This window comes from Podarcis filfolensis, assembly GCF_964270895.1.
Source record: "Podarcis filfolensis genome assembly, chromosome: 2".
Classification (NCBI taxonomy): domain Eukaryota; kingdom Metazoa; phylum Chordata; class Lepidosauria; order Squamata; family Lacertidae; genus Podarcis; species Podarcis filfolensis.
This window is the reverse complement of record NC_139605.1, coordinates 84,475,470-84,502,629: the sequence shown is the minus strand read 5'-3', so window position 1 is coordinate 84,502,629 and position 27,160 is coordinate 84,475,470. Positions and strand designations below refer to the sequence as shown.

General features: G+C 42.1%; 1 protein-coding gene and 1 long non-coding RNA gene across 3 annotated transcripts; one reads left to right on the top strand and one right to left on the bottom strand.

Annotated features, from left to right (window-relative positions):
* Positions 1 to 919: 919 nt before the first annotated feature.
* Positions 920 to 24,685, bottom strand: FBXW10B (F-box and WD repeat domain containing 10B). Its single transcript, XM_083597678.1, has 14 exons — positions 23,949 to 24,685; positions 23,283 to 23,426; positions 21,565 to 21,771; positions 20,904 to 21,031; positions 20,505 to 20,624; positions 19,945 to 20,054; positions 19,130 to 19,333; positions 17,790 to 17,911; positions 16,359 to 16,507; positions 15,206 to 15,348; positions 13,492 to 13,650; positions 12,594 to 12,859; positions 3,827 to 3,961; positions 920 to 2,295 (listed from the first exon to the last, which is right to left on the bottom strand). Exons 1-14 carry the CDS (start codon positions 24,490 to 24,492, stop codon positions 1,421 to 1,423), a joined length of 3,306 nt encoding a protein of 1,101 aa, XP_083453804.1. The 5' UTR covers positions 24,493 to 24,685; the 3' UTR covers positions 920 to 1,420.
* On the top strand, positions 2,247 to 19,373 carry LOC310755277. 2 transcript variants are annotated; one of them, XR_014544265.1, is made up of 3 exons: positions 2,247 to 2,369; positions 10,590 to 10,687; positions 19,183 to 19,373. It is a non-coding gene; the product is annotated as an uncharacterized lncRNA (long non-coding RNA). The 2 variants fall into 2 exon arrangements; XR_014544266.1 differs by lacking the exon at positions 2,247 to 2,369 and adding an exon at positions 2,820 to 2,945.
* Positions 24,686 to 27,160: the final 2,475 nt, after the last annotated feature.

The window sequence follows — 27,160 nt, the reverse complement described above, 5'->3', positions numbered from 1 at the left end:
TAAAAAGAAGTCTAAAGGACAGAAAGACCAGCACCAACTCGACTGCAATTTCCACAGAAAATTACATTTATTCATTATATTTTCCCTTGGCCCCACCCCCAAAGCAGGACTAAGGACAAATTTATTTATTTTGTTTATTAATTTATCTGCAATATTAACACAAAGTCTGTAAACTCTCAGGATCTTTGGGTGGCTTACAATGTTCAAATTAAAACAACAACAGTAAAACCAACCACAAAATAATAATTTAATTTAAACAATTTAAACAACATTTCAGTTTCAGCTGGTCTCACCCAGTTAGATTTACAGCTATGGGATTAGTTATCCCCTTGTCTTCCCCCTTGTATAATTTGTGAACCACACAAAGCAGGTGTCAAAGATGAATCAATGCCAAAACCACACTAGCATCAGGGACAAAATGGATCTGCTCAACTTCTTCTTGTGAAGGAGATGCTAAGCATACTCTCAGACCTGTCACTCTAAGGTATATCTTAGGCTTTCAGTGTTAGAGGAACAATATTGTCCTAGATACTTCGAAGTTTAATAAATAAACTTAATAAATATACAAAAAACACCAACGAATACAAGTAACATTTTAAAACACTAAATAAAAACCACACTAATAACTAAAAAGTTACCCCAAACTATTAGCTATCCCAGCATAAACTCAACATATTAACAATTTAGAATATTGTATAGTATTAGCAGTCTAATTTATTTCAACTAGTGAAGGCTGCAGAGAGAAAAAAATTGTCTTTAAGGCCCACTTAAACATGAAGTGGGGTAGAGACAGTCTGATATTGCGGGGAATTTAATATGCTGCTCCTTCCACCCTGTTTGGAAGGTGGGAACAAGACCCACATGAAAAGCAACAAGTAAGGAAACAAGTTCATTACAAAGCAGGTACCGCTGTAAGAGCTGTTGTAGCCAGGTTTCTTTATTTTGTGAACATATATTAATTGATGGTGACTCTTGGACACCTGGAGGATGTCCTCAATAAGACTGCAAAGTTTAGAACATTTTCATTAAGATTTGGACTATATGGTGAGCTTTGGGAAGTGTACTCACAGTCTTAGAAACAAAGCTTACAAACAGAATCATTGTAGAGTCATGTTAATAAACCTTTCTCTAGAGACCAGGAGTATTTGTAAACTGCACTCACTGCAAACTGGAAAGACATTTCTTTGGGGAGTGAAGTAGCTTCCCCATCATATCCAGCCCACCCCACCCCCAGTGCAGCCCAGAGTCCCACCTTCTCAGCCATGTGAAAATCTGGATAATTCAATAGAGTTTGTTAGCATTTTCTGAAAGGTAGCTTCAAGCTGAGGGTAAAAATTCAGCCCAAAGCTCCCCAGTGCCAGCTGTTTGGTTTGTAGGCAGTTGTTTGGAAGGACTAGCAGGCTGCTTTGAAAAGCGAAGTTCAGATGAAAACATTCTCTCCAAGTTCAGGAGCTGCAACTTTGCCCTCCTTGTTGAAATCGTCGATGGGGAGACCTTTAATTTTCCTTAGCCAGGCATTTTTACACTCTTTTTCTCTGTTTGCTATAACCTTGGTCTTCTGTGCCTGATACTCGTGCGCCTTAGCTTCTTCATACTCTTTCATCTGTTGGGTTGTCAGAAGCCGGAACCCAGAATTGAGCCGGTATGGGTTTGGAGTGTGGGTGAAGAAGAGTTTGGGTCGCCGTGGTATCATGTCTCTATCGGGTTGGGCAATCTTCATTCGAGGCACTTTGATGGATTCGACAGAGCTTGTAAAGTGACCAACGACATGCCCTATGGCAGGTGGAGATGGTATCTTTGCCTGGCGAGAAATCTTTCCCCCTCTGGCCAAGTTGCTGCATGATTGGGAACGTGTAATAGTGGGGGCTGGGATGAAGGATTTCACCCTGCTTCCAAGCAAGGAGTTCTTCAAGCTTAACTGCAGCGTTTTGGTTTCATAAGGTGTGGAAATCCTTTCCATGCCGATCATGCAACGGGCAGCCTTCAGTCGTTTCAGCTGGGTTGATGGATCCATTTTCAGTTGCTCTGGACTTTGGGCAGCAGGGGTCTTTTGGGGCAAATTTTTCTGGAGAAAGGCAGGCCCCCAGGCATCTTTGATTTTCATATTGTATGCCATGTTGGCACTGACTTGGTCTGTCTGGTAGGCATGCTGCATTGTGCTAACAGTGAGAAGGATCTGGTCACCAGACAGGGGACCATGGAAACGCCTCTTCTTTATGTGCTTTACGAAAGCATCAGCATCCTGGCCCGATGCAAAGTTGCTGGCTAAGGGCTTGTTTTCCTCTAACTCATCTCCTGTTTTCAAAAATAAAAGTGAAATGAGTGAAGATTAGCACCTGGGGGAAGGCAGGGCAGAACTTGGAGCACAGGTCTGGGCCCCTACTTGGTAGATCAGAAGACCCCCCAAATGAAGTCTTTTAAAAATCCATGGATTGAAAGAGGAACCTATGGGGATCAGGAGCTCCCCTGTCAGAAGAGCTAGAAAAAGAGTAGCTAGCTTCCTGCTAGCTAGGGGGGGCTGAATGACTGAATATGGGTAGGTGGGTAGGGGCCTGCAAAGCCTGATGAGTAGAGCAGGATGGGGAGAAGGCTTGGGTGTTTGTTTGAGGTGGGGAGGAATAAATCATGTTGGATGGCACTTTAGTTTTAAAGGCAAAAGTCCAAAGAGGGAAGGGATATGACTAGGAGGAAGGAGTGGTGCCAGATGATAAGCTTGTTGCTCAATGGCTCACAAAAATGTGGAGCTCACTCTGCACATTACCATGTAAAGGAGGGCCCAAAGTCTTCAACTCACCTAACTGCAACACTGGGTTTACTGTGAGATGAATTCATTGTTGCTGATGATGTCAAAGTGGTTGCCATGGTGCGCCAAGACAAGCACAGTTCCAGGCTACTATTATGTCATGCAGGAGTGTGAGGTGAATGTTATGGAGACGAAGGGTAGAGTACGTGTTTGACATTTGTACGATCTAAAATGTATATTGGCTCTGTTTCTCTTTCTAATTTAGCATCCCTTAACCTGCTGCTTTGTGGTGCTTTGTTTATCCCATTTCCCACCTGCGTCTTTACTATTTCACTTTAACATGTAGTAAAGGATATTCCCATGCCCTGACCCACATTTTACTTTCCCCACCCTCACCTTCCGTCAGTCTGTTTTAAAATCTACATTCCCCCCTCCTGTTTTGCCAAGTCAATAGCAGGTTTTTTAATGGATCTCTGATGGACCATAGAGCGCTTAGTGGGGGGAAAGATTTTTATTTGAACAAAATAGGCTTCTCGTGTAAAACCTCCCCAGATAATCTATGATCCACCCTCTTACACAAAGAAACAATCACAAAGAAGCAATCCCCGCAATACCTTCACTCAGACAACCCACATATAGCACCAGATCACCAAATCCCTTGTTCCAGCCATGGGGGGGAGGAGGCCTTAGGAACAGCAACGTCCAGTCTGTGATGCAGCAACGTTGACTATGTTGCCCCGCACCCAGACTCTCTGCATCAAATGCCTCCACAGCCGCCACCTGTGGTGATTAGGGCTCCTCCCAGTCCCATAATCTGGGCAATCGAGCCCAAGCTGGGCCACCCTCAAGGGCAGGAGTGCTCCTGCGAGGACATGCGGCCTTCAAGGAATGGTTGATTGCGCAAGGCAATCCTAAGCCTGCTCGATCCTTCTTTGGCGTTTCCACTACACCTACCAAATCTACAATTTGCATACTGTTTATTTTGAGTATGCTAATCAGCTCTAGTGGCCTAAAGCTGGACTACAGGAACAAATGGCACCTTTAAATGCAGCTGCACATTTTCAATACACCACAGTTCCTTACCTACTAGAGTTGTTACAGATTTTGAACGCGCGGCAATAGAAAAGAGTCTAGTCTGCTCATCTGGCTTCATTTCCAGGGTTACTACATTTTCGCGCATCCTGGGAAGAGGTTCCTTCGAAATTTGATAACGAAGAGCTAGAAAAGAAGGGAATAATTTCGGCTGCTGTCCAAAGCACACTTATTGTGAAGGAAGTCCTACTGAACGCAGTCAGACTTTCTTCCAAGTATATGAGAATATGGCTATATGGCTGCAATCTTCAAATGGCTTAACTCCAGAGTTGTGTTTTGTGGATCAGTGGGACTGTGCATGCCAGTGAGCTTGGGCTTATCAGTTTGTTTGTTTTTTAAAAAAATATTTATTAAAATTTTACAGACAATAGAAAATTACAGAATAAAAAAGAAAAAGAAAAAGAAAAAGAGAATAAAAATACAAAAATGCCAAGAAAAATACAAAACACATGAAAAAATAATAAAAAAACAGAATTAAAAACAAATCAATCTTTTCACATCTTATATTTCAATTACTTGTTTCCTGACCTCTTCACACCTCCCTTTTTTGTATTCCAATTCACATAGTTAATTCAGCAAATCCTTACCCACTTTGTTTGTATCTTAATTATATATCTTAACATATTATTACTTTATATTTCCATCTAATTATCAATCCTTTTTTACATATTCTTTTAACTTTGTTGCTAAAGCCATCTCATTTCAATCCTACATCATTTTAACATTCATTAATTTTACAATGTTTCTGCAAATAGTCTTTAAATTTCTTCCAATCTTCTTCCACCAACTCTTCTCCCTGGTCTCGGATTCTGCCAGTCATTTCCGCCAATTCTATATAGTCTATCACTTTCATCTGCCATTCTTCCAAGGTGGGTAGATCTTGTGTCTTCCAATACTTTGCGATAAGTATTCTTGCTGCTGTTGTTGCATACATAAAGAAAGTTCTGTCCTTCTTTGGCACCAATTGGCCGACCATGCCCAGGAGAAAGGCCTCTGGTTTCTTCAGGAAGGTATATTTAAATACCTTTTTCATTTCATTATAGATCATTTCCCAGAAAGCCTTAATCTTTGGGCACGTCCACCAAAGGTGAAAGAATGTACCTTCGTTTTCTTTACACTTCCAAGACTTATTATCGGGCAAATGGTATATTTTAGCAAGCTTGACTGGTGTCATGTACCACCTGTATATCATTTTCATAATATTCTCTCTTAAGGCATTACATGCCGTGAATTTCATACCTGTGGTCCACAACTGTTCCCAGTCAGCAAACATTATGTTATGTCCAACATCTTGTGCCCATTTTATCATAGCAGATTTAACCGTTTCATCCTGAGTATTCCATTTCAATAACAAGTTATACATTCTTGATAATGTCTTAGTTTTGGGATCTAACAGTTCTGTTTCCAATTTTGATTTTTCCACCTGGAAGCCAATTTTTTTGTCCAAGTTATAAACCTCCCTTATTTGATAATAATGAAGCCAATCTCGCACTTTATCTTTTAGTTTCTCAAAACTCTGCAGTTTCAGTTTGTCACCCTCTTGTTCCAAAATCTCCCAATATTTTGGCCATTTGGCCTCCATATTGAGCTTTTTCTGAGCCTTCGCTTCCATCGGTGATAACCACCTTGGTGTTTTATTTTCAAGTAAGTCTTTATATCTTGTCCAGACATTGAACAGTGCTCTTCTGACAATATGGTTTTTAAATGCTTTATGTGCTTTAACCTTGTCATACCACAAATATGCATGCCACCCAAAAACATTGTTAAAACCTTCTAAATCCAAAATGTCTGTGTTCTCAAGAAGCAGCCATTCTTTCAACCAGCAAAATGCTGCTGATTCATACTAAAGTTTAAGGTCTGGCAGGGCAAATCCACCTCTGTCCTTTGCATCAGTTAATATTTTAAATTTTATTCTGGGCTTCTTGCCCTGCCAGACCAATCTAGAAATATCTCTCTGCCACTTCTTGAAACAATCCATTTTGTCCAAAATTTGCAATGATTGAAATAAAAACAACATTCTTGGCAATACATTCATCTTTATAACAGCAATTCGACCATACAAGGAAAGCTTCAGATTTGACCATATTTCAAGATCCTTTTTCACTTCTGACCAACATTTCTCATAGTTATCTTTAAATAAATTTAGGTTCTTAGCGGTCATATTAACCCCTAGGTATTTTACTTTCTTAACCAGTGTTAAACCCGTCTCCTTCTGAAACCTCTCTTTCTCAATTGGTGTTAAATTTTTCTCAAGAACCTTAGTCTTTAATTTGTTCAACTTAAATCCGGCTACTTGACCAAATTCCTGAATCAGTTCTAATACTCTTTTAGTACTAGATTCTGGCTCCTGTAATGTCAATACTAAGTCATCTGCAAACGCTTTAAGTTTGTACTGTTTAGCTCCGACCTGAATACCTTTGATCAAATGGTCCCTTCTAATCATGTTTAGCAAAACCTCCAGGACCGAGATAAAAAGCAATGGGGAAATTGGGCAGCCTTGTCGTGTCCCTTTCTCCATCTTAAATTCTTCTGTCACTACGTTGTTAACTATCAATTTAGCCTTTTGTTCTGAATAAATTGCACCTATACCATTTTCGAAGCCTTGACCAACCCCCATCCCCTGAAGATTTCTCTTCATAAAACTCCAAGAAATATTGTCGAAGGCTTTCTCCGCGTCAACAAATATCAAAACTGCTTTTGTATTAATGTTCACTTGCAACTTCTCTAAAATGTTAATTATATTTCTCGTGTTGTCAGACAAGTGTCTACCCGGGAGAAAGCCAGCTTGATCTTTATGTATCTCCTCCACTAGTACTTTTTTCAGTCTTTTAGCCAGAATATCTGCAAAAATTTTGTAATCCACGTTAAGTAGGGATATGGGGCGGTAGTTCTTAAGTTGTGTTTTTTCGGACTCAGTTTTCGGTATAAGTGTAATATAAGCTTCCTTCCACGACTCTGGCGCTTTTTTCCCCTCCAAAATTTCATTACAAACCTCCTTTAGTGGTCGAATTAGCCAATCTTTCAGAGATCTATAATATTTTGAGGTTAAACCGTCCGGCCCTGGAGATTTGCCCAACTGCATATTTTGGATGGCACCTTCCACCTCCTGATCTGTTATTTTATAATTCAGCATTAATTTATTTTCTTGAGAGATTTTTTGTAGTCCATTTGTTCTTAAAAACTGGTCTATATCAGTCTCTTTCTGTGGCCCTTGTGTATATAGTTGTTTAAAATATCTCTGGAAACACTTTCTAATCTCCACTGGATTCTGTATATTCTTTCCTTCCACTTCCAAGTTTGTAATGGTGTTCAGTTTTTGTCTTTTTTTCATCTGCCAAGCCAGCAGTTTCCCACATTTATTAGCCGATTCAAATGTCTTTTGTCTCATCTGCTTAATTTTCCATTCTATTTCCTGATTTATCATTTTCGTATATTGTACTTGATACAACTTTATTTCTCTCAGAATCTCTTGCGACTTTGGTTTCACTCTTAGTTTCTTCTCTCCTTCTTTTATTTTCTCCAAAATTTTATCTTTTTTCTCATTTTGAGTTCTCTTCTTTATTGCATTCTGTTGAATCAGAAACCCTCTCATAACCGCTTTGCTTGCGTCCCAGATTACTCTTTTTTCAACCGTAGTACTCAAGTTTATCTCAAAATAGTCTCTCAAAGTTTTTTTGGGCCTTCTTGGTAACTTCTGCATCTCTAAACAAGGTGTCATTCATCCTCCATCTAAAGGAACCAATTGGTGTTAATTTCATCTCCATTCTCACAGCGTTATGGTCGGAGCAAGTTCTAGGGCAAATTTCCGCTTTTCGAATTTTAGGAGCCAGTCCTCTAGTTATCCAAATTTGGTCAATTCTTGTCCATGTCATTTTGGCTTCAGAGAAGAAAGTTCCCTCTCTACCCAAGGGGTTCTTAGTTCTCCAAATGTCAATTAAATCCATGTTGTCAGTCATGTCAAAAAAGGTTTTTGGTAGTCTGCCGTCTTTGGTAATTACCTGTCATTGTGACTTGTCCATGTTTGTAGACACCACTCCGTTCATATCTCCCATCATAATAATGTTATATTCCATATAGTCCAATAATGTCTCATGCAACTTCTTAAAAAATTCAGATTTCCCCTCATTTGGTGCATAAACTCCTACTATCAAGAATTTCTCTCCTTGAATTTGTATTTCAATTGCCACGAATCTTCCTTGATCATCTTTAAAAATAAATTTTGGTGATAGGCTCTCTTTTGCATAAATTACAACTCCTCTCTTTTTAACTTTGTCTGACGAAATAAACTCTTGACCCAATCTTTTATTAATCAGTACTTTCCTGTGGAGCCTTATCACATGAGTTTCCTGTAGGCAAATCAAGTCCAATTGTTCCTTTTTCAATAAGTGGAAAACCTTTCTCCTTTTCTCCGGGGAGTTAAAACCATGAATATTCCAACTTAATAGTTGCAGAGACATGGTGTGATTATTTTACTTCTCCTCCAACTGCTCCTAGTGATTGTTCTTCTTCTGTCGGTGGTGGCTTTTTCTCTGATTTATCCAATCCCAAAGGTAGTGATACTAATTCTAGTAGTCCTGGTTTTAATGCTCTTGGCTCTTCTCCTTCTTCAGCTTCTTTTTGTAGATCTTCTTCGTGGTCTCTCAAGAATTTTTCTTTATCTTCCACTGATCTTATTTTGGTTTTTTTCCTTTTAAAGGTAAAAGAAAGGCCTTGGGGAAATTCCCACCTGAAAACTATTCTGTTTCTTCTTAGCAGGGCCACCAGATCTCCGTAGTTGGCCCTAAGATCCAATAAATGTTTCGGAATATCCTTGAAGATCTCTATTCTTGATTCTTGTATCTCGAGAGTCTGCTGGAAATGCAGATTCAGTATTTTGTCTCTCTCTTCTTTCGTTCGGAGGGTAATCAAACAGTCTCTCACCCTGTTTTTTCTCCCTCCTCTTCCAAGTCTAAAGGCACTTACAATCTTGAAGTCTTGCTTAGCATCCAGGTTCCAAAAGTCTGCAAATTCCTGCATAAGAAAGTCACTTAAACTGTCTTTTTCAAGTTCAGGTACTGCCCTGATCCTCAAATTAGTCTGTTTTTCCTTAAGTTCAGTCATAGACAGGAGCGTCCAGTGGTCCTCAAGTTGTTTACATATCGGTGTAATCTTTTCCTCCACAGCCAAAGCTTTTTCCTGTGCTTCCTCAGCTGCCTTTTGGTTCAAGGTAGATTTTTGCAGCAGTCTTTCAATGGATTCTGTGTTTGAGTTCACCTTTTGCCCCAAGCTGTTAATGCTGGTGGTGTTTTGGTCAATTTTAGTTGTTTGTTCAGTAACTTGATTACTTAGTTTTTCCAAGGTTTCATAAATTTTGCTTAATACTGAGGTAAAACTCTCTTCAGATGCCATTCCTTTAGGCCCAGCTTGTATTGGATCCTTTCCTTGTGTTACAGTTTGTGCTGTGGTTTGTGCAGGGTCTTTTCCTTGTGGTACAGGGGGGCCAGATGCAGATGCTCTGCGCTGCTGTAGTACGCTGGTCTGTGTCAATCTAACCTTACCCGATCTTGTTGTCTTTTCCTGAGGCAGGTCTGCCATAACACTTTATCTGAGGGTCAAGGTCGATCCCACGGCTCGAAGCTTGTTTTGCAGTGGAAATTTCCCTGGCCAGTTAACAGTGGAAAGTCCCCAGCTGGTTGTAACAATTTCAGTATTCCTCTAGGAGGACACAGTAACAGTCAATGGAAACAATATAATGTCTTTTCCAGTTTACCAAAGTCCCCCTTCAACAACATATGCAACAGTTTCAAATCCAGAGAAACCCTTCAGAGTAAAAGTATCTCACTTGCAGAGTTAACTGTCAAAAAGTAACATTGTCCATAAACAGTGCGTCTCTTATTGATCCTGGCAGTCTGTTCCCAGGGATTAAATGGTGGTCTTTATTCTCTTTACTCTCCTTTTTTTTACAAGCAAAAAATACTTTCTCCTCTTCCCTCCCCTCTCCTGCAATTCAGGGGAGGAATTCTTTTAGTCTGATGTTAGGATTTAAGTCCTTTTAGACTCAACTCTCCAGGTTTTAGCTTAAAGAGTCTTTGCTTTGATCTATATACAGAAAACGGAAGGTGGACTTCCTGTTTACGCCTTCCCAGTTCAGTGCCAAATTAATCCTTTTTCTTATGTCCCCGATCTTAAACTTGACCTACTCACGGGTAGTTGATTGTCAGCCGAATTGTCACAGGAAAAAGGTCAGCGGCTTCACTCCATGGAAAGAGCAGTCGACTCTCAGCACCGCGCCAAACCCCCGTTACGCTCCGGAGCCCCTTGCGGAGTTCCCTCGCCAATTGGGGGGTGCTAATGGTGCCCGCTGAGTCCCACGATCACAGGCTTCTCCCGCCTGTGAGTTTCAAAGGGGTCCCTGCTTCGCCGTAGCGGCAAGACCCAATTTCCGCGGAGCTACTCCCTCGAGGTTAGAGGGAATCCACCATTGCCGATGGCGCCGCCTCCGGAAGTTGGGCTTATCAGTTTTGTGTCAGCTACAAACATCCTGAACATATATGAGCAATGTATCACTTGATATCTGTTTCCTCTCTCCAGAAATTCTAGTTAATTGGAATATTGTGAAATTAGAAAAATGTGAAAAGTAGTCTGATAGGACTTCTTCACCAAAGGGATTATCTAACTACTGTGCAGTTGGTCTTGTATAATTCTTAAGAACTTATTAGAACACATTCAAAAGGAGTACTTCAGTAGAAACCCGTCTTACTCTTCATTATTCCAGAGAACCAAGATCAAACCCATCTTGCAAAACTACACAAAGATTTCTGATGAATATTCCTAGGAACCCAGAAATATCCAGCCTTTCTTTCTGTAATGGAGGTAGGTTTTATAATTTTTTAATGTTGCTTTTAATATATGTGTTATATGTTTATTGTTGTTAAGTTGCTTTGAGTATCTTGTATATGAAAAAAAAGTGACTAATAAGTTTAATCAATAATAACCTAGGAGAATGTCATCAAGCAGAATATGACGCCATCTGATGAAGGGAAGGTGGCCCTAGATTGTATATTTTCTAGTCTAAAAGCCACATTTCCTCATGGAGAACCTTTTAAGGGTCACGTGACAGTCTTGGGTGTGGCCCAAGTGGGTGAACAATGGATGTAACTTTTATCTTCCTACAGTAGCTGAGACACAAAAGGGCTAGGTTTCTGCACGTGCATGTGCGCCCATGCACACACACACACACAGCCACGTGTCTCCATCTGAAATATACTCAGAGTCGCAAAGTGATTTAATGCTCTTTATTCAGCTCATAGTGGTGAGGAGGAATGAATGAAAGTCCCTTCAAAGTATCTGCTTTATATACGTTATTTACACAATGGGCTGCACATGATTGGCTAATTCCGGAATTCTACTGTAAGCCAATCAAGTTGTGGATTCACTTCTATCTGGAGCATGATTGGGTGGTTCCTGCCAACCAATCATACTGCTGCATTGTTCTAGGACCAATCAGACTGCTGCATTCTGAATCCTATTGTTCTAGGACCAATCAGACTGCTGCCTTTTGGATCCTATTGTTCTAGGACCAATCAGACTGCTGCAGTTTGGATCCTATTCAACTCAGTACATAACACCATCCTTCATCCAGGCAAGTAAGAGGTGTTATCTTATTGTAAGGATGCATTGCAGTCAGGGCTGGATTTGGTCTCTGGGCATAAGGTCCCCCAATCCTGCTCACAAATCCATGATTATATTACATGAGTTCCGCTTTTTACCTATCCAAAAAACTGTATAAAGCAGGACATTGCAGATCGCTTGTGTATTAAAACCTACAGATAATTCATTCTATATTCAAACAGCCACCAATGACCTGAAATATCCCCCGCACAGCCATCTGTTTTGCATATGTACCCAGAACTGGTTCATATGCTCAGATTTTGGTTGTGCTTGCTTTACCCTGCAGCAAACTGAGTGGGCAAAAGGAGTCTGATTACTCGGCATTTGCACAACTCAGTGGCTGCATTGGGGTGTCATGCTAAAGCATAGTTTGATGAACAAGCTGGAGTGAGCCGCCGCAAGCCTCAGGTTTGAAAGATCACCCATCTTCTCTGGTACAGCCATGAAGAGGCACTTGGAAGCTCTCACTTCTGCTTAGCCACAGCTTGTTGAGTTCTCCAAACCAATAAGCCGTGCTTAATGTCAATGTAGTTCAAAGCTAGCTTGTGTCAAATAAACCATCGCTAACATCAACCATGGTTTTGCAGTTGGGGCAAAACAAACAGGCTGTGGTTGAGCAAAACCTTCCAAACTCTTCCTTGTAGCCACAGCAGAGTGGCAGGGGCAGTTGTGTGAGCCCAAGGCTCACTGCAGCTTGCTCACATAATCCTAAATGATGATATATCCTTCAACCTTAGGTCCCCGGATGTTGCTTGACAGCAGTTATCATCTCTAACCATTGGCTAAACTGGCTGCATATGATATGAGCTATAGTCCAACAACATTTGGAGTACAGATAGATTTTTCATTCCTCTTTGTGAGTGATAAAAGGAGGATCAGACCACCCTTTTACTGCATGTCAAATGCAACATAGATCAAATGTGATGCTTATCATCACAGGGTATTAGAATTTAAAGGAGAGATGACCAAGGCTGTATACAAGCCATCTAAACACCCTGGAAGAATTTGTAAAAGGGTGAAGAAGTCCCTCCCTTCTTGACGCCTACCAACGCTTGCAGGATTTCACCTGCCATTTAACTTAATACTTGATGGGCATCAGGAGCAGTACCTGGAGTAGAATTTCTGAAGTATTTCGTCGACTTCCGAATAATGTCATAGGAAAATACTGTTTTGGTGTTGTAAAGCTTCCATTTATTCCTGTGGGACCGTTTCTTCCGCCCAGAAAGTAAATGTGGCGGCATTATTTGCAATGCTTTGTCGTCAAATTTGCTCTTTTCTTTCCTTTTAGTTAGTTGTTCGGAAGCTAGTGTGTGGTCCCACACTACTTCCTCAAACTGGAACATAACCACGCTGCCCAGTGCATTGACCAGTAGCCTAAAAGAAAGGCAAAGGTAGTGAGAAAACACCATGGCCAACTGTCAGAAAGTACCAAATGTGTAGTGCTATAAACTGAGGAGTGAGGCATTATTAGAACCTTCAATCTGCAAGGAAGTAAAGGTGGTATGGATGTAGCTTACTGCCACACTGCCTTTTCCTGCAACTGGTGACATGATTTTATTTTTTTTCAAATGCAAATAGCAATCACGTGGTGGGGTGGAAGACTGAGAATTATAGAATTGTAGCAAATGGGGGAGGAGAAATTTTAAACTCTCGTTCCCTTGGTGCAGTCCTAATGAAAATTGCTCCTCTAAAGCTGTCATTTGCATGGGGATGGTTCCGTTGGTTTCATGTAGATGTTAAACAGCCATAGGGGATAACATCAAACCCCGAGGAACCCTGCACTGAAGACTCCACAGGGCTGAAGAGCACTCCCCAAGCGTCACTCTCTAGAAACATCCATCCAAACAGGACCAGAACCACTACAAAGCAGTGCCGTCCACCAGCAATTCAGACAATCACTCCGGAAGCAATCCAAGGCCCTTCACATGCCAGCCCACACATTTCCTCAGAAATGTATATGACAACCTTTATTATTTAAGAACTGGGAAATAATGTCTGCAACCTACGTGTTTTCCACTATACAGAAGGACACCACGGGGTCACCTCTGCTATTGGCTCTCAAAACTCTCAGGCAGGTCCCTGTCAGGAAGTTGAATATGCGTATCTTCCCATCCGCACAGCCACTGATGACTCTGAGATAGAGAAATCCCAGGGACAGAACCTCCCTACAAACAAGGAAAGTTGTTGAAATACAGCACTTGCTCTTATGAGGACAACATTGAGACTGTAAGGGTGTCTTGGTGTAGAATGATGAATTAACACTCCTCAAAGTAAACAAATGGAGGATGTGTTTTACAAGGAATATTCATGACTGAGGTGAAATTGGGGGGGGGGGATTATTACTAGTACAACTTTGTCTATTTGCACACGCACGTAGAATGCACATAATGCAGTCAATGTTCATTAATTTGAATTAGTCTATTCTGAGTAGAACTTAGTGGAATACCACCCCTTGTTCCTACCCTTCCCTCATGTGTTACTCTGAGCAGAAAATATGTCAAGCAAGTGCTGTTTACTAGGAAAATGACAAATTGAGGTTTAAACAGGCTGCCACCTGAAGTGAAAAGTTACTGCAAGAACGCACCCGGATCAGCAGAGCGCTAAACGTAAGCAAACAAAATGTGAGCCAATTTACTTTTAGGCAGTTGAGGGAGAAAGAAAGTCAACACCGTGTTGAAGGATTGTATGCTGACATAAGGGGCTGGGTGGAGAACCGCCTGAACCGAGAACTGGCATTGGCTCGAGTCCAGAAATGCTAGAGGCACCTTCTTCTATGTGCCAAGGCAGGCCAGCAGGAACCTGGGAGAAGTGAGACGAACTTAGAAAAGAGGACCACAGAGAGTACAGCAAGGGTAGGTGACTCTTCAACTGTTGTTGGACTCGAACCTTCATCAGCCCCAGCCAGCAAGATCACCATCCCTGGAGTACAGCCTAGTGAATGAAGAGGCACAACTTACTGCCTTTCTGGAGTAAAGTAGTCTGATGGGGATGGAAAGTGAAAAATGGCCACCATCTTTCAGAGGCCTGTAACCACATGCCAGTGTGGTGTAGTGGTTAAGAGCGGTAGACTCGTAATCTGGGGAACCGGGTTTGCGTCTCCGCTCCTCCACATGCAGCTGCTGGGTGACCTTGGGCTAGTCACACTTCTTTGAAGTCTCTCAGCCCCACTCACCTCACAGAGTGTTTATTTTGGGGAAGGAAGGGAAAGGAGAATGTTAGCCGCTTTGAGACTCCTTCGGGTAGTGATAAAGCGGGATATCAAATCCAAACTCTCCTCCTCCTCCTCCTCCTCCTCCTCCTCCTCCTCCTTCTTTCTTGCTGTATCCTTTCATCATTACCAGTTCACAACACACACATTTTTGAGATGTGATATAGACTAAATATTAACTGAAGTGGTAAATCCTATGAACAGCTTTAACGTAGAGGACCTTTGAAGGTGGAGACAAGCCATTCATAGTAGAGTCATGCTAGGTTCTGTGGTCTTAGGTTTTTTGCCATCTTGGAGGTGGGTGGGAGTTCAAAGAAAAGATAAACCTTGTATGGTTCAAAAGCAGAGAGCTGTCTCATCTTGTACAGAAGGGATTTTGGCAATGGGAAAAATTCACAGTTCCCGTTAGCTTTGTCCTTTATAAAAACTACTCCAAACACATAAGAATCAAGAGTCATTGTTAAGGACATCACAAAGTCTGCAGCTTTTTGACTGCAATAAACAATACCTACATGGGGTGTCTGAAAGCCCCCAGGCATCGCTTGTGATTTCCGTGCATGCTCCATCCCAGGATATAGCCGTCATTGCTTCCTGTCACAAGATGCCACTCATCAAACGACAGGCATGTCACAGGGCCCAGATGCCCTTGTAAAGTCTGGGGAAAAAACAGATTTGTTTTTGCATGCTCTTTAGAGGCTTCCAGCAACCACAGGATTATGATGCCATTGTTTACTTTACAGATAGGTAGCCGTGTTGGTCTGCCATAGTCAAAACAAAAAAAATTTTTTCCTTCCAGTAGCACCTTAAAGACCAACTAAGTTAGTTCTTGGTATGCACACGAAAGCTCATACCAAGAACTAACTTAGTTGGTCTTTAAGGTGCTACTGGAAGGAAAAAATTTTTTTGTATTGTTTACTTTGTTGGTGATAAAGATGTGACTAACCTCCACTGGCCGCCTGTTGCTGAATGCTAAGCATCTAACCTATCAGAAATGTCAGCTTTCTTACTGGAGTGGAAGAGGATCAAAATAGTGGGGAGCAAGGAATCATCAGACTGATTAGGCTAATTTCAATCCCAGGAAAATTTGTAGAAAGCATAATTAAAACTTTACCTGTGATTAAACATATAGACGGACTAGCCCTGCTGAAGAAAGACCAGCAAGACTTTCTCACAGAGAAGGTTTGCCTCACCAAACATTCAGAATTCTATGAGTGTGTCACAGACATGATGTATTGCAATTAGCAACCACTTTTGGTGAAGTTGCACACTAAATTCCTATTGCTGCCTAGAAAACCCCTGCTGCCAGTGGCAGTTCCCATATTTCACTCTGAATGAGTGGTCACTGTACGCCAGCTCTCTTCTGATTGTTTGACGCTTGCCTGGGTTAGTCCCTTTGCTATCCCTGTGTTCATGAAATGCCAAAGAAGCTTGAAAGGTCTCACTGACCTTTCTCTGTGTTCCCAAGGAAGATAGAGCCCCATTGTTTGCATACAAACGTTTGGCAAGAGCAGTAGAGAAGTATGGAGGGCCATGTTACCCTCCCGCCCGCCCACCCTGGCCTGAGTTTCCCCACCACTGCTCTGACTCCACCTTAAATGTGTTGCTTGGTGCCACATACTGAGCTGACAGCATTTTCAGAGTCAGCCACTGCGTTATAAGTCTTACCTTTATCAGTATACATGTCTCAGCATGCCACACTTTCACTATGCCCTTATCGCAGGCACTCACGACATGTGTTTCATTCATCTTAGCAGCCCAAACAATAGCTTTGTGTGCGAAAGTCTTAACGCACTTTCCAGTTTCTATATCCCACACTGTGAAAAACACAAAAAGATGCCGTTAATTCATTTTCAGCACAACCCTGAGCGGTCTCCTGGTGCCATTAAGCTGAAGTGATGAGTGCAGGATCTCAGAGACCTTGCCAAAGACACAGATAGGCTGGGAGATGGACAGTACTCTTGCAAAAAATCTCTAAAGGTGGCAGCATATTTAGCAGCAGCATCTGCTCCAAAGAGTCACTCAGTCCCCTTCCTCCTGATGACCAAGCAACCCCCAGCACTTGCTCTGGAAGCAGAAAAGAAGATCCCAATGAGGACTGAGCAGCCTTAGTGGCCTTCAGCCAAAATAGAATGCTGAGTGTCTACTGGAGAGGAAAAATGGAAAACGGTGTGCATGAACAGTCTTGCTTGACCCCTTGCAACTTATGGAGGAAGGCATGATTGGCCCCTGGAACTGGAACACTCCTGTTAGATACAGTGGTACATTGATTCTCAAACTTAATCTGTTCCGGGAGTCGATTCGACTCCCAAAACATTCAAAAACCAAGGTGCAGCTTCTGATTGACTGTAGGAGTCTCCTGCACTCAAGCAGAAGCTGTGTCGGACAGTCAGCTTCTGAAAAACACTCGCAAACCGGAAAACTTACTTCTGGGTTTGCGGCATTCGGGAGCCGATTTGTTTGGCAACTAAGCCATTCAAGAACCAAGGTATGACTGTACTGAGGATGTACTGCAACACATTGTTATTCTGCAAGAAAAGGTAAAGGTAAAGGTAAACGACTCTGGGGTTGCGGCGCTCATCTCACTTTATAGGCCGAGGCAGCTGGCGTTTGTCCACAGACAGTTTTCCGGGTCATGTGGCCAGCATAACTAAGCCGCTTCTGGTGCAATGGAACACCAAAACCAGAGCAGCACACAGAAACGCCGTTTACCTTCCCACCAGAGCGGCACCTATTTATCTACTTGCACTTTTGGGCATGCTTTCAAACTGCTAGGTTGGCAGGAGCTGGGACCAAGCGACGGGAGCTCACCCCATCGCAGGGATTCGAACCGCCGACCTTCTGATCAGCAAGCCCAAGAGGCTCAGTGGTTTAGACCACAGTGCCAATAGGAGCCTTCTAATGACTACAGTTCCCAAGATTCTTTGGAGGAAGCCATGTTTGTTTAAAGTGGTATGATTCTGCTTTAAATGTATCTTGACGATGTGGTCATAGTTCTGCATTACAATTGTTTACCCTTTCATTCTGCAAAGTTTAAATTTAACTATAGTATGTAGATTTTCCCGTATTTCCCTGGGAGACAGGCAACGTTTTGCTCACATTTTGCTGTGCAGTCTTTGGATCCAGACACAAACTTGCTCTTGTACAAATCCAGGCAAGTAATGCTTCCTGTGTGGCCGTTAAAAATTTTCACACATGCCCCAGTGAGGATATTCCACATTCTAAAAGATACGGATCAAGAGGATGCGAAGAAACAAACACTGAAGTTGCATGTATGTTACCAGCTTAAAATACAGCTGGGCTGTTTACCCCATCAATTTGGATCAAAGCGGGTTTAGGGAAAATTGCATCAAAATGCAGTATTTCTCAAGAAACAACAGAATAGATAAACATTGTGGCCAACATGGTGTATACATTGCTTTCCAAACTAGTAGCGGAAGTGCATGAGATGCTGAGTAAACAGAAAAGTGTACACAGCCAGAATATAACGAGTTATTGAAATTTCAAGCATATCTAGATAGGGGTACAACCAAACAAATGGGAATAAATATCTGGAAGCAATATGCTTTGCACGGTCTTTCTCTGTTTGGATTACGATACTGGGGTTAATGCTTCATTTCCCTTTTTCTACTATGCAGCCTACTAAATTAGTATGGGGATTGGTAATATGTGGCAATGGCCAATCCAAGGTGAGATTGAATTGGTAGATATGTGCATGAAAATTGCTTTAAGTTCTGACATTCCGTTCACCTATCTTCTTGTCTGATCTGTTGGTACCAGGTTTTATAGCTTCTCTAGTATATACTAAAGTTTAAATAGTTTGATGATACGGGTATGATATATTATGGAATACAATGTAACACATGGCACTATACTGTGTGTGTTTTTTAATGCGCTTTCTGAGTTTCAATAAACAACGTTCAGAAGCTGACACTCCCTAAAGAACTGGAGCCACCAACAAATTAGTCAACCAACAATTTATTTGAAATTCTGCTGGTGAGTTGCAAGTGCATTGCTGTTTCATTTGCTGTTGTGTTCTGTAGTCTGTGGCTCTGTATTTCATTACTGTGTGAAGTGCCCTGGAACTGGAGAATGAAGGATGGTATATAATAATAATTATTATTTTTTAAAAATAGAATACAGTAGCTAATTCTGGAGCTCTCTGGCTCCAACCATCATTTGCTATGGCTCCACCCAGTGCTGGAATGTACCTCTGCACAGATTACCCCTGAGCTCTCATCCTTGTTGTGGGAATACATAACTTATTTTAGACTCGAGGAGCATAATAATACAATGTGAAGTATTTTTAAGCCCCACCAGCAACAAAGCACTCAAGGGAAGTTGAATTAAATGGGCCGCAAGTACCCGTAACACCTTCCATATTTTGCCTCCCCCCCCCCCAAATGCAATGTAAAGATGTTAGGATCAGCACAGCTCACCTGATGCTGAGATCATAGCTGCCACTCAGAAGCAATCCTTTCTGTTCATTGAGGTACACAGCCCGGATGCTACCAGCATGTCCCAGAAAGACAGGAGGGACATAGCGCATCTCATCCACATCCATCAAACGGACTTTCCGGTCCACAGAACCAGTGGCCATCAGCTTCCCACCACCATAGTGAATCACTCTGTTTGGATCCAAACTGAAGAGGAAGCGAAAGTTGAAGGGAGAACCTGGTTTTATTTGATAGACTTATTTCTTTCATATCCTGCCTTTATTCCATGGTGGAATTCATCATGACAGCTAATATAGTATTCCCAGGAGGTCCCCCATCCAAGCAGCAAACAGATCTAGACCTGCTTAGCTTCATATGCCCTCACACCACACCCCTGTTTGTAGCAACAGAAGCAACACTAACCAAACATTCATCCTTGCACTCATTTTTACTATTTCCCAAAGTCTAAGCCAGGCCGCCCAGATCTGGTTTCCTCCAAGTGTTGTTGGCCTCTATGAAGGAACTGAACTGGACTACTTGCATGTATTATGGGAATGTACGTTCTACTTGTACCACTTGTGGCAACTTATTCAGAGGCAGGAAGCAGATAAAAGACACAGAGATGTTTCCCTTAGTGTGCTGCTCCTGGGGGGAAAGCTATATGTGTTCACTATTTTGAAAATATCACCAGAGATTCATGGGTTTACAAAATGCCCCATATGTTGTAGAACATTGGTTGTTGTGAGGCACATCTAGAGATTTTTGGGGGGAAGGAGGGTGGAATGAGGCAAAGCACACTTCTTGCCAGGTACACATACCTGTCTATTAGAATCCGGACATTATACCCACTGCAGAAGACATTCCGTTCTTCCAACTTGACAATGTCTACCTCTTGTCCATGATAAGCTTTGCGCAGGTATTCATTCTCCTTAAAGCAGAATGAGGAGCAATGATGGCTGGTTATATGAGAGAATGACAAACGAGGAAGTAGGTGGCCTTCTGCTTCAACTGGCTGAAATGGGCTTTGTCTCCACCACCACTTCCATCGTCAGAAGCCCCCTCTACCCAGTATGGAGAGTGTGCTAGGCCAAGACAAGTACGCAGACTCCCACCGCAAGCTGTGCACACACATGGGCTATTATTCCTTTCTTTGGGAAAGAAGGAGCATAGCTTCAGGTTGACACAGCTTCACACTTCCATACTCTAGGCATGGTTTCTCTCTGTGGTCTCTCTCTCTCTCTCTCTCTCTCTCTCTCTCTCTCTCTCTCTCCAGAGAGATCAACCAATGGCAGAGAACTGAATAGGGCCCAAGAATTTCCCACCACCTACTCAAACCCAATCCAAGAAAATCCAGGAATGCAGAACACCCACAATGCACCTTTATAGTTACGATTAACTTGGCCTTGCTTCGGATGATGTCACCTTCAGAGTTTATGCGAGGAATGGCAACATTGACAATTTTGGCATAGTTGGAAATTGCTCCTTTAGGGCATGACCCCTGCAACAGAAAGAAGACAACATCATTTAGTTAAATATGTCAACACTGAAATGTTAGACCAAAAATGGCTGCAGTTGGTGCAAGATAAAGCTTGGCCTCTGCATGGGAGGGCAGGTCCATCCTTACTGACTGCACTCCACACACTATGACTGCAGATACGCAATACATTGAAAGCACATGATTTCCCCCAAAGAATCATGGGAACCGTAGTTTGCGCCTCAAAGAGCTACAATGCCCAGTACCCTTAACAAACCACAAGGGTTGAGAATCCCACAGTACCTGCAGGAATGCAATCTCACTATGGAGAGCACGATTTGCTATCATATCCCTCTTGATTAGTTTGACCAGGAAGTCCCAGTGTGCACTCACGAGAGCACATCTGTTCAAGGATTTCATGTCCAGCATTCCTAGAGAATCACAAAGAGAAGCTTGTTGCTCTGTTGCTTCCTAAAAGCGAAGCATTAGAAAGCTGCTTCAGGGACTTATTAAGACATGCTGAAGCCCCTAAGCTTTTGTCAAACTTTGTCAAGTTTAAGAGGCTGGAAAACTTAAAAAAAAAAAAAAAACAGAAAAGGCAATGGGAATAGAAATAACGAAGTTTAATATCCGCATATATGGTGCTGGCACAGGTAAGGATATAACAAAAAACTAACCATCTAACTATGGACACCTTATAAAATACAGCTATTTCTGCACAAATTAATGAACTCAATATGACAAATGTGTAGCCATTAAGTATATTGTTGTCATATCAGAGCAATAGTGTATGTTTTAGAGTGCTTTCCCTGTTCTCCTTTTTAACCAATTATGTAAAATATTAAATTTAGTTTTTAAAAGAATGTATTTAGAGATTCCTCATAATCTGAAGCCCTTGAATGTAGCTTAATTTAGCTTGTGTATAAGTAAATCTGGCACTGTGAGGAAGGCAAGAGGTTCTTACGCAATATGAACTTGGACAAGTGGATGGGCAGACAGCGAATGAAGTCTTTGAACTTGTTGACTTTGAAGGGCTTTGTGGGATGGGGGGGTACAGGCTCCGCGACATTCAGTATGACAGAACTGCTGGTGGCTTCATCCATGTACTCTGACATTACTTCAGACATCTGATCTGACTCTTTGCTCCAAAGCCTTTGCAAACGTAGACGACCTGTCGAGTGGATGTGAAAACCAACCAAGGGAGTATTACAGAGTGGCCATAAAAAGAACGGGCAGGATAAGAAGCTTAAGTTACCCTCTATAGCCCCGCAGTGAACAAGCAGCCTGTGCCTTTGAGCAATTGGACCTCCTCATACATATGTTATATGTGGGCCATGGCTTTGTAGGTGACGTCGCCAATGTCTCATACAGTCCCACATCTCAAGAGGGACTATGTAGCACCAGATTTCCATTATGCCAACTGGGTAGTAGTTGCAATTATTTACAAACGAGATGCACCTCCTGGAGAAAACCCAGGAACAATGAAAAGTCATGAATCAACATAGAAGTGGTAGAGATGCTGCTTCACAGGCAGAAGGTCCCAGGCTCTATTCAGCATCTCCAAGTAGAGACCTTGGAAGACCTGGTGTGAAATCATGGAGAGATGCTGCCAGTTGCTGGGAACAACACTGAGCTAAACAGACCAATGGTCTGTCTTGATTATCACTGATCTCATCAAAACATCCACTACTGTTATTCTGGCTGTTATCTATAATTACAACTGGTGGACTGGATTGCTGGAAGGGGAATTAGGTGGAATGAGAAGAAGAGCAGAGCAGGATGGCCCGCCAGAGCTACAGGGTGGTGCAGCTCAGGGGTATCAACAAGCTTTGACATAACTTGAGTGGGGAAGGCTGATCTCAACTTTCTGATTGAGAGTTTCCCAACCATGACCTTGGGATGGCCAACATGGCCACAGAAGCTATGCTGGAGAGCCAAGACTGCCACCAGAGTTGAAATCACAACGAGGCAGTTAAGTAATGCCATAGCATGTTTTGTTTAGGCTAACAGTGGCATTGCCATCTGTTCCCCACCCACCTACCTGCTCCACACCTACCTGTGTGGATCTCTTTTGCTCCAGTGGGGTGCCACTGTTAGAGGCAGACATTGACATTTGGCTGGAAGACAAAGTCTAGTCTGTTGGATCAGCTGCAGATGTTGATGGGGTTGGCAGCATGAGCTTTGTTGTACACTGTTCTTGTGATAGGGATGGCATTGGTTAGGGTAATTTGACAAAAGGGATATGTGACCATCTCCCAGCTCCACCACAAGTTTAACTTCTAGCCTAAGGAAGAACTCTGGAGAACTTGAAAGCTTGCTCACTATTTTGTGACATTTTGGCTGACCCAAAAATAACTATGGATTTTGCATATTAAAAGTGGCATATATATACAGTGGTACCTCTACTTATGGACGTGATGCATTCTGGGGTGCCATTCATACCCCCAAAAGTCCATAAGTAGAGCGCCACTTCTGTGCGTGTGCGTGACATGATAGAGCACTCCTGCGCATGCGCAAAGCACGCAGATCACTTATGCACAAAGTGGCGAACCTGGAAGTAAACACTTACGGGTTTGCTGTGTTCGTAACCAGAAAAAACGCAATGTGAACCTAACGCAACTAGAGGTATGACTGTATTAGGAATGGGAAATGGATGGATGGATAAACAGAATTAAATAATACCAAATAAGTCACTCTTCTCTGAAGCAACCCCCGAGGTAAAACCAGAGGTGCGAGATGTGAGGTGGCTCTGAACCTGGGAGATAGATTTCTCTTGCTTCTTAAGAGGAATCACATCCTTGCTTGTTTGATCTTCATCTGGCACAGCTGGAAAGATTTAAATAACACAGGAGATAGAAATAACAAAAAAACAAAAAAAAAACAGTAAGAACATTTCACAGGAAATGATTCTATATCTAGGTTCTTTGCTCATTGGTCTGCAACCAAAGGAAGAGCAGTTACAAGCTACACTTAACGTGGTCCTCTCTGAAGTCAGGTATGGGGAAGTTATGGCCCTCCAGATGTTATTGGACTCCCACTCCCATCAGACCCACCCAGAGGTGATGGCAATTGAAGTCCAGCCGCATCTGGAGGTTCCCCACCACACCCACCTCTTCATGTGAACTTCTGAATGTAACTAGATCCTTGGGCAATGTAAGCTGGGACAGTTCATTCAGTTTTGCTGGTTGACCACAAGCAACTAGGATGCTGGCTGCCCCACACATATCTATGCAATGAGGATTAGCACAATTGTAAAGGATACTGTCTATTTCCCCCTCCACACATTACTGGGATGTCTGGTTGAGAGTCAGAGATAGCACCTTCAGCCCCCTAATGCATTAGTATTACCTGTTTTGTTGTCCGCCGATTTGCAAGTGGCCTCATCTTGGCTCAAGAGGATGCTAACCAGGTTGGCAGCCATCAGCAACAACTGTGAGTCACACATCTGCAGCAGAAGCAGGAGGTAGTTTGCTTTGCTCCAGAAACTGGCATTTAAGAACCACTTCCAGAGGTCTTCCATGGCATGCTCCAGTTTCTTCGGATTAAGTGCCCGGTCCAAGGTGGAAGATGCTGTGAAGCTGGAGCTGACGCAGGAACGGCTGTAGGTGAAATCCTTGCTATTGGTGGACTGCAGGAGGTTCCAGGCATACTTCAAGAGGTCTTGGCTTTGGAACCGTTTTATGATCCCCTTCAAGAATTGCCCCTTAGAAATATGGCTGGCCCGCACAAACCACTCTCGGGTGGAGAGAGCCTTCCAGGACAAGATGCAGGATTTGCAATGATAGCAAACAGGCACCAAGTCTGTTTGCTTGTCACACCGCAGATCTGGAGAGTACTCTAGTTTATATTCCAGGATCTGTGGAACCACTTCCACCACCGGGTGGGTCTTCATTGTATTAGCCTGTGTTACACACACACACACACACACACACACACACACACACACACTAACAGACACAAGGGCCACCAGCCAAAGGCAAGCAAGCAGCTTCCTAAGAGTCTCCCTCCATGACCCTAAATCTCTGTCTAGCAGCAACAGTTTTCTGTTTGTGGAACTCGTTATTTTTCAGAACTCCTAGGAGACACAGTTAGTACCATAATTCTCCTAGAACTTGCCGGGGCAAAACTGTCTGCAGCTAACATACCTTATAGATTCTAATAGATGGAGAGAGCTGCTTCTGTATCAAGATAGACACAGAAAGATCAAACATGGCTGTGGGTTCAGATTTTGCCCACAAAATACAGTTGTTGGGGGGGGATGTACATTCCCCCCAATAAACCCACGACCTTTTGAAATCCTAAATTCCAGGGTGCCAAGCCCTAGAGAGTAAAAAGCTGCTGCCAACTCTCTGAAAAACTTGAGAGGATATTGATGGGTCTGGAAGGGGAGGTCTATTTGAAAGAACCATGTTTTGTTTTGTTTTGTTTTGTTTTGTTTTGCTTTGTTTTTGTCTCCCAGGTGCTTATGCTTGTGTGCGTTTACCAGAAGTGTGATCCATCCAAAGTTACCATTAGTTTAGCACATGTTGAGTTTACTCAAAAGTAAGTCTCATTATATTCAACTGGCCTCCCAGAAATTCTGTCTATTTGTTTCACTGTGCATCTTGGCCTACATTTTCCACTTAACTCATTTAACAGCGAGTCTCTCTCCTAATAGACTTATCAGACTCATTGTAATTGAGCACACAGTCTTCTGTGCTGTTTTTGTCTCCATGAGGGAGCACTTTGAATTCACACAGAATCTCATCTCTCTCTGCTTTCAGTTTGGGGAATTCCTTTTGGCCCTCTTCCCAGTCTTCTTGGGATTTTACCATTCTAAAGGTGTTTGGCGTCATCTGACTTTAAATCATTTTATGAATTATTTCGATAGCAATAATTGCAAAGGAGAGCTCTGGTACATCGCACTCTTGTTTACATCCCTTACACTGTGAAATCAATTACTGTCCGCTTCGTGTTCAGTTTTGAAACCAGTCACTAATCTGTAATAAGGTCTGTGTGCTTATTGCATTACTACTACATTTCTATCATATTTGGTTTGCTTCCAGGTGGTCAATATTCTGTGGGAGGGATTCGATCATATATTAGCACATTTAGGTTTGGGCTGCAAAAGTGGATTGAAGTGTTGATCTGCAGCAAGCTCACTTTAAAAAAAAAAAAAGCAACCCGCTCAGATTTTTTGCAGTAAGAAGAATGCAGACCCTCCAAGTTGCCCAGAGTGGCTGGGGCAACCTAGTCAAATGGGTGGGGATATTATTATTATTATTATTATTATTATTATTATTATTATTATATAGGACTCCCTATTTTCATCAGAGGAATGTTGGAAGGTGTGAAAGTGTAGGGTAATGATGAATTGATGAAAGCTCATATAATGCTCAATAAATAGTAAACGTTGCATAACCTCTGTGCAAACAAATCCAAATGAATGCTCAACAAACAGTGGGTACTGTGCAGGTTCCAAGCAATCTTTGTGCAAACAAATCAGTGTGAATGTTCAATAAACAGGTTGCCTAGAAGTGGTGGAAGTGGCCTTGGAGACTTTTTCCTAGACCAATAGCTTCAGAGGTATGTGGAGCCATTCTTCAGCAGGAAACAGTAGCTGGTTACTAAGACAGAGAACTCAGTCTAAAGCTGTCTGCCTTTTGTAGGCAGATGCAAGATTGCTGTGGTATCTGGCTTGCGGTACCCACAGGAACATGGCTGAGCACCTGAAGACTGATGCAAAGAGTTGGCTTACTTTTTGAAAGAATTTATTTCTGCCTCCCTTAAGCTCTCTTTATCACACGTTTGTCAACTAAAGGACGTACTGCTTCTCTGGGTGATTTTAAACACAGTATTTATATATTTTAAAACCGGTGTTCTGCTTTATTGTAAAGCCTTGGGGTGGGTAAAACCATGTTACTACTAGTGTTTATTCTTAAATCTCTTAACTGGCTTTCTTTACAATCAGCTAGTGGGGACTGCTGGCATTACATAGGAATTCTAAGAAACCAACAGCAACCCTTTACTGGCAATCAGTGCAGTTTTGAAAGGTTCCATCCACCATTTTGATTCAAAATGGCATCCAGTGATAGACCAAAACCTGCTGCTTGATCTGAAGAGCCACTGTACCAATTTTTGTTAAAATATCTTAATAGTTGTCCTAATCAGTGCATTTTTGAAAGACCTAGCTTGTTATTTAGTTTCAAAATGGTGTTCAAATATAGTCAGGAAACTGCTCCTTGACCTCAGGGACCATTGTGCCAAATTTGGTTACAATATATCTTAAGCAGTGTCTAAATACATGCAGTTTTTTTTTTAAAGGTTCAGGTTGTGTACCTTTTGATGTTGTGTTTATTGTTCATGACTACTTTTGTTATGTTCGTATTTATGTATTTTTTGTACTTTGTAAGCCGCCTGGAGCATGGTTTTAACTTTGGGAAAGCGGCATACAAATGAAATGATTTATTTATTTATTTAGGCCAAGTTTTTCCACATCTTCTTGTTTATTATTCAGCCACGCTGGCATTTTTTCATGGGTTTGTGCCTTTTCCTAGCCCGTACTACATATTTCATTTGTG

Coding starts and splice junctions, on each gene's coding strand:
- FBXW10B (XM_083597678.1), bottom strand. CDS start 24,492: ATGAAGACCCACCCGGTGGTGGAAGTGGTTCCACAGATCCTGGAATAT. Junction 23,427..23,948: donor ATCGGCGGACAACAAAACAG/GTAATACTAATG, acceptor AAATCTTTCCAG/CTGTGCCAGATGAAGATCAA. Junction 21,772..23,282: donor AGAGAAGAGTGACTTATTTG/GTATTATTTAAT, acceptor TCCACTCGACAG/GTCGTCTACGTTTGCAAAGG.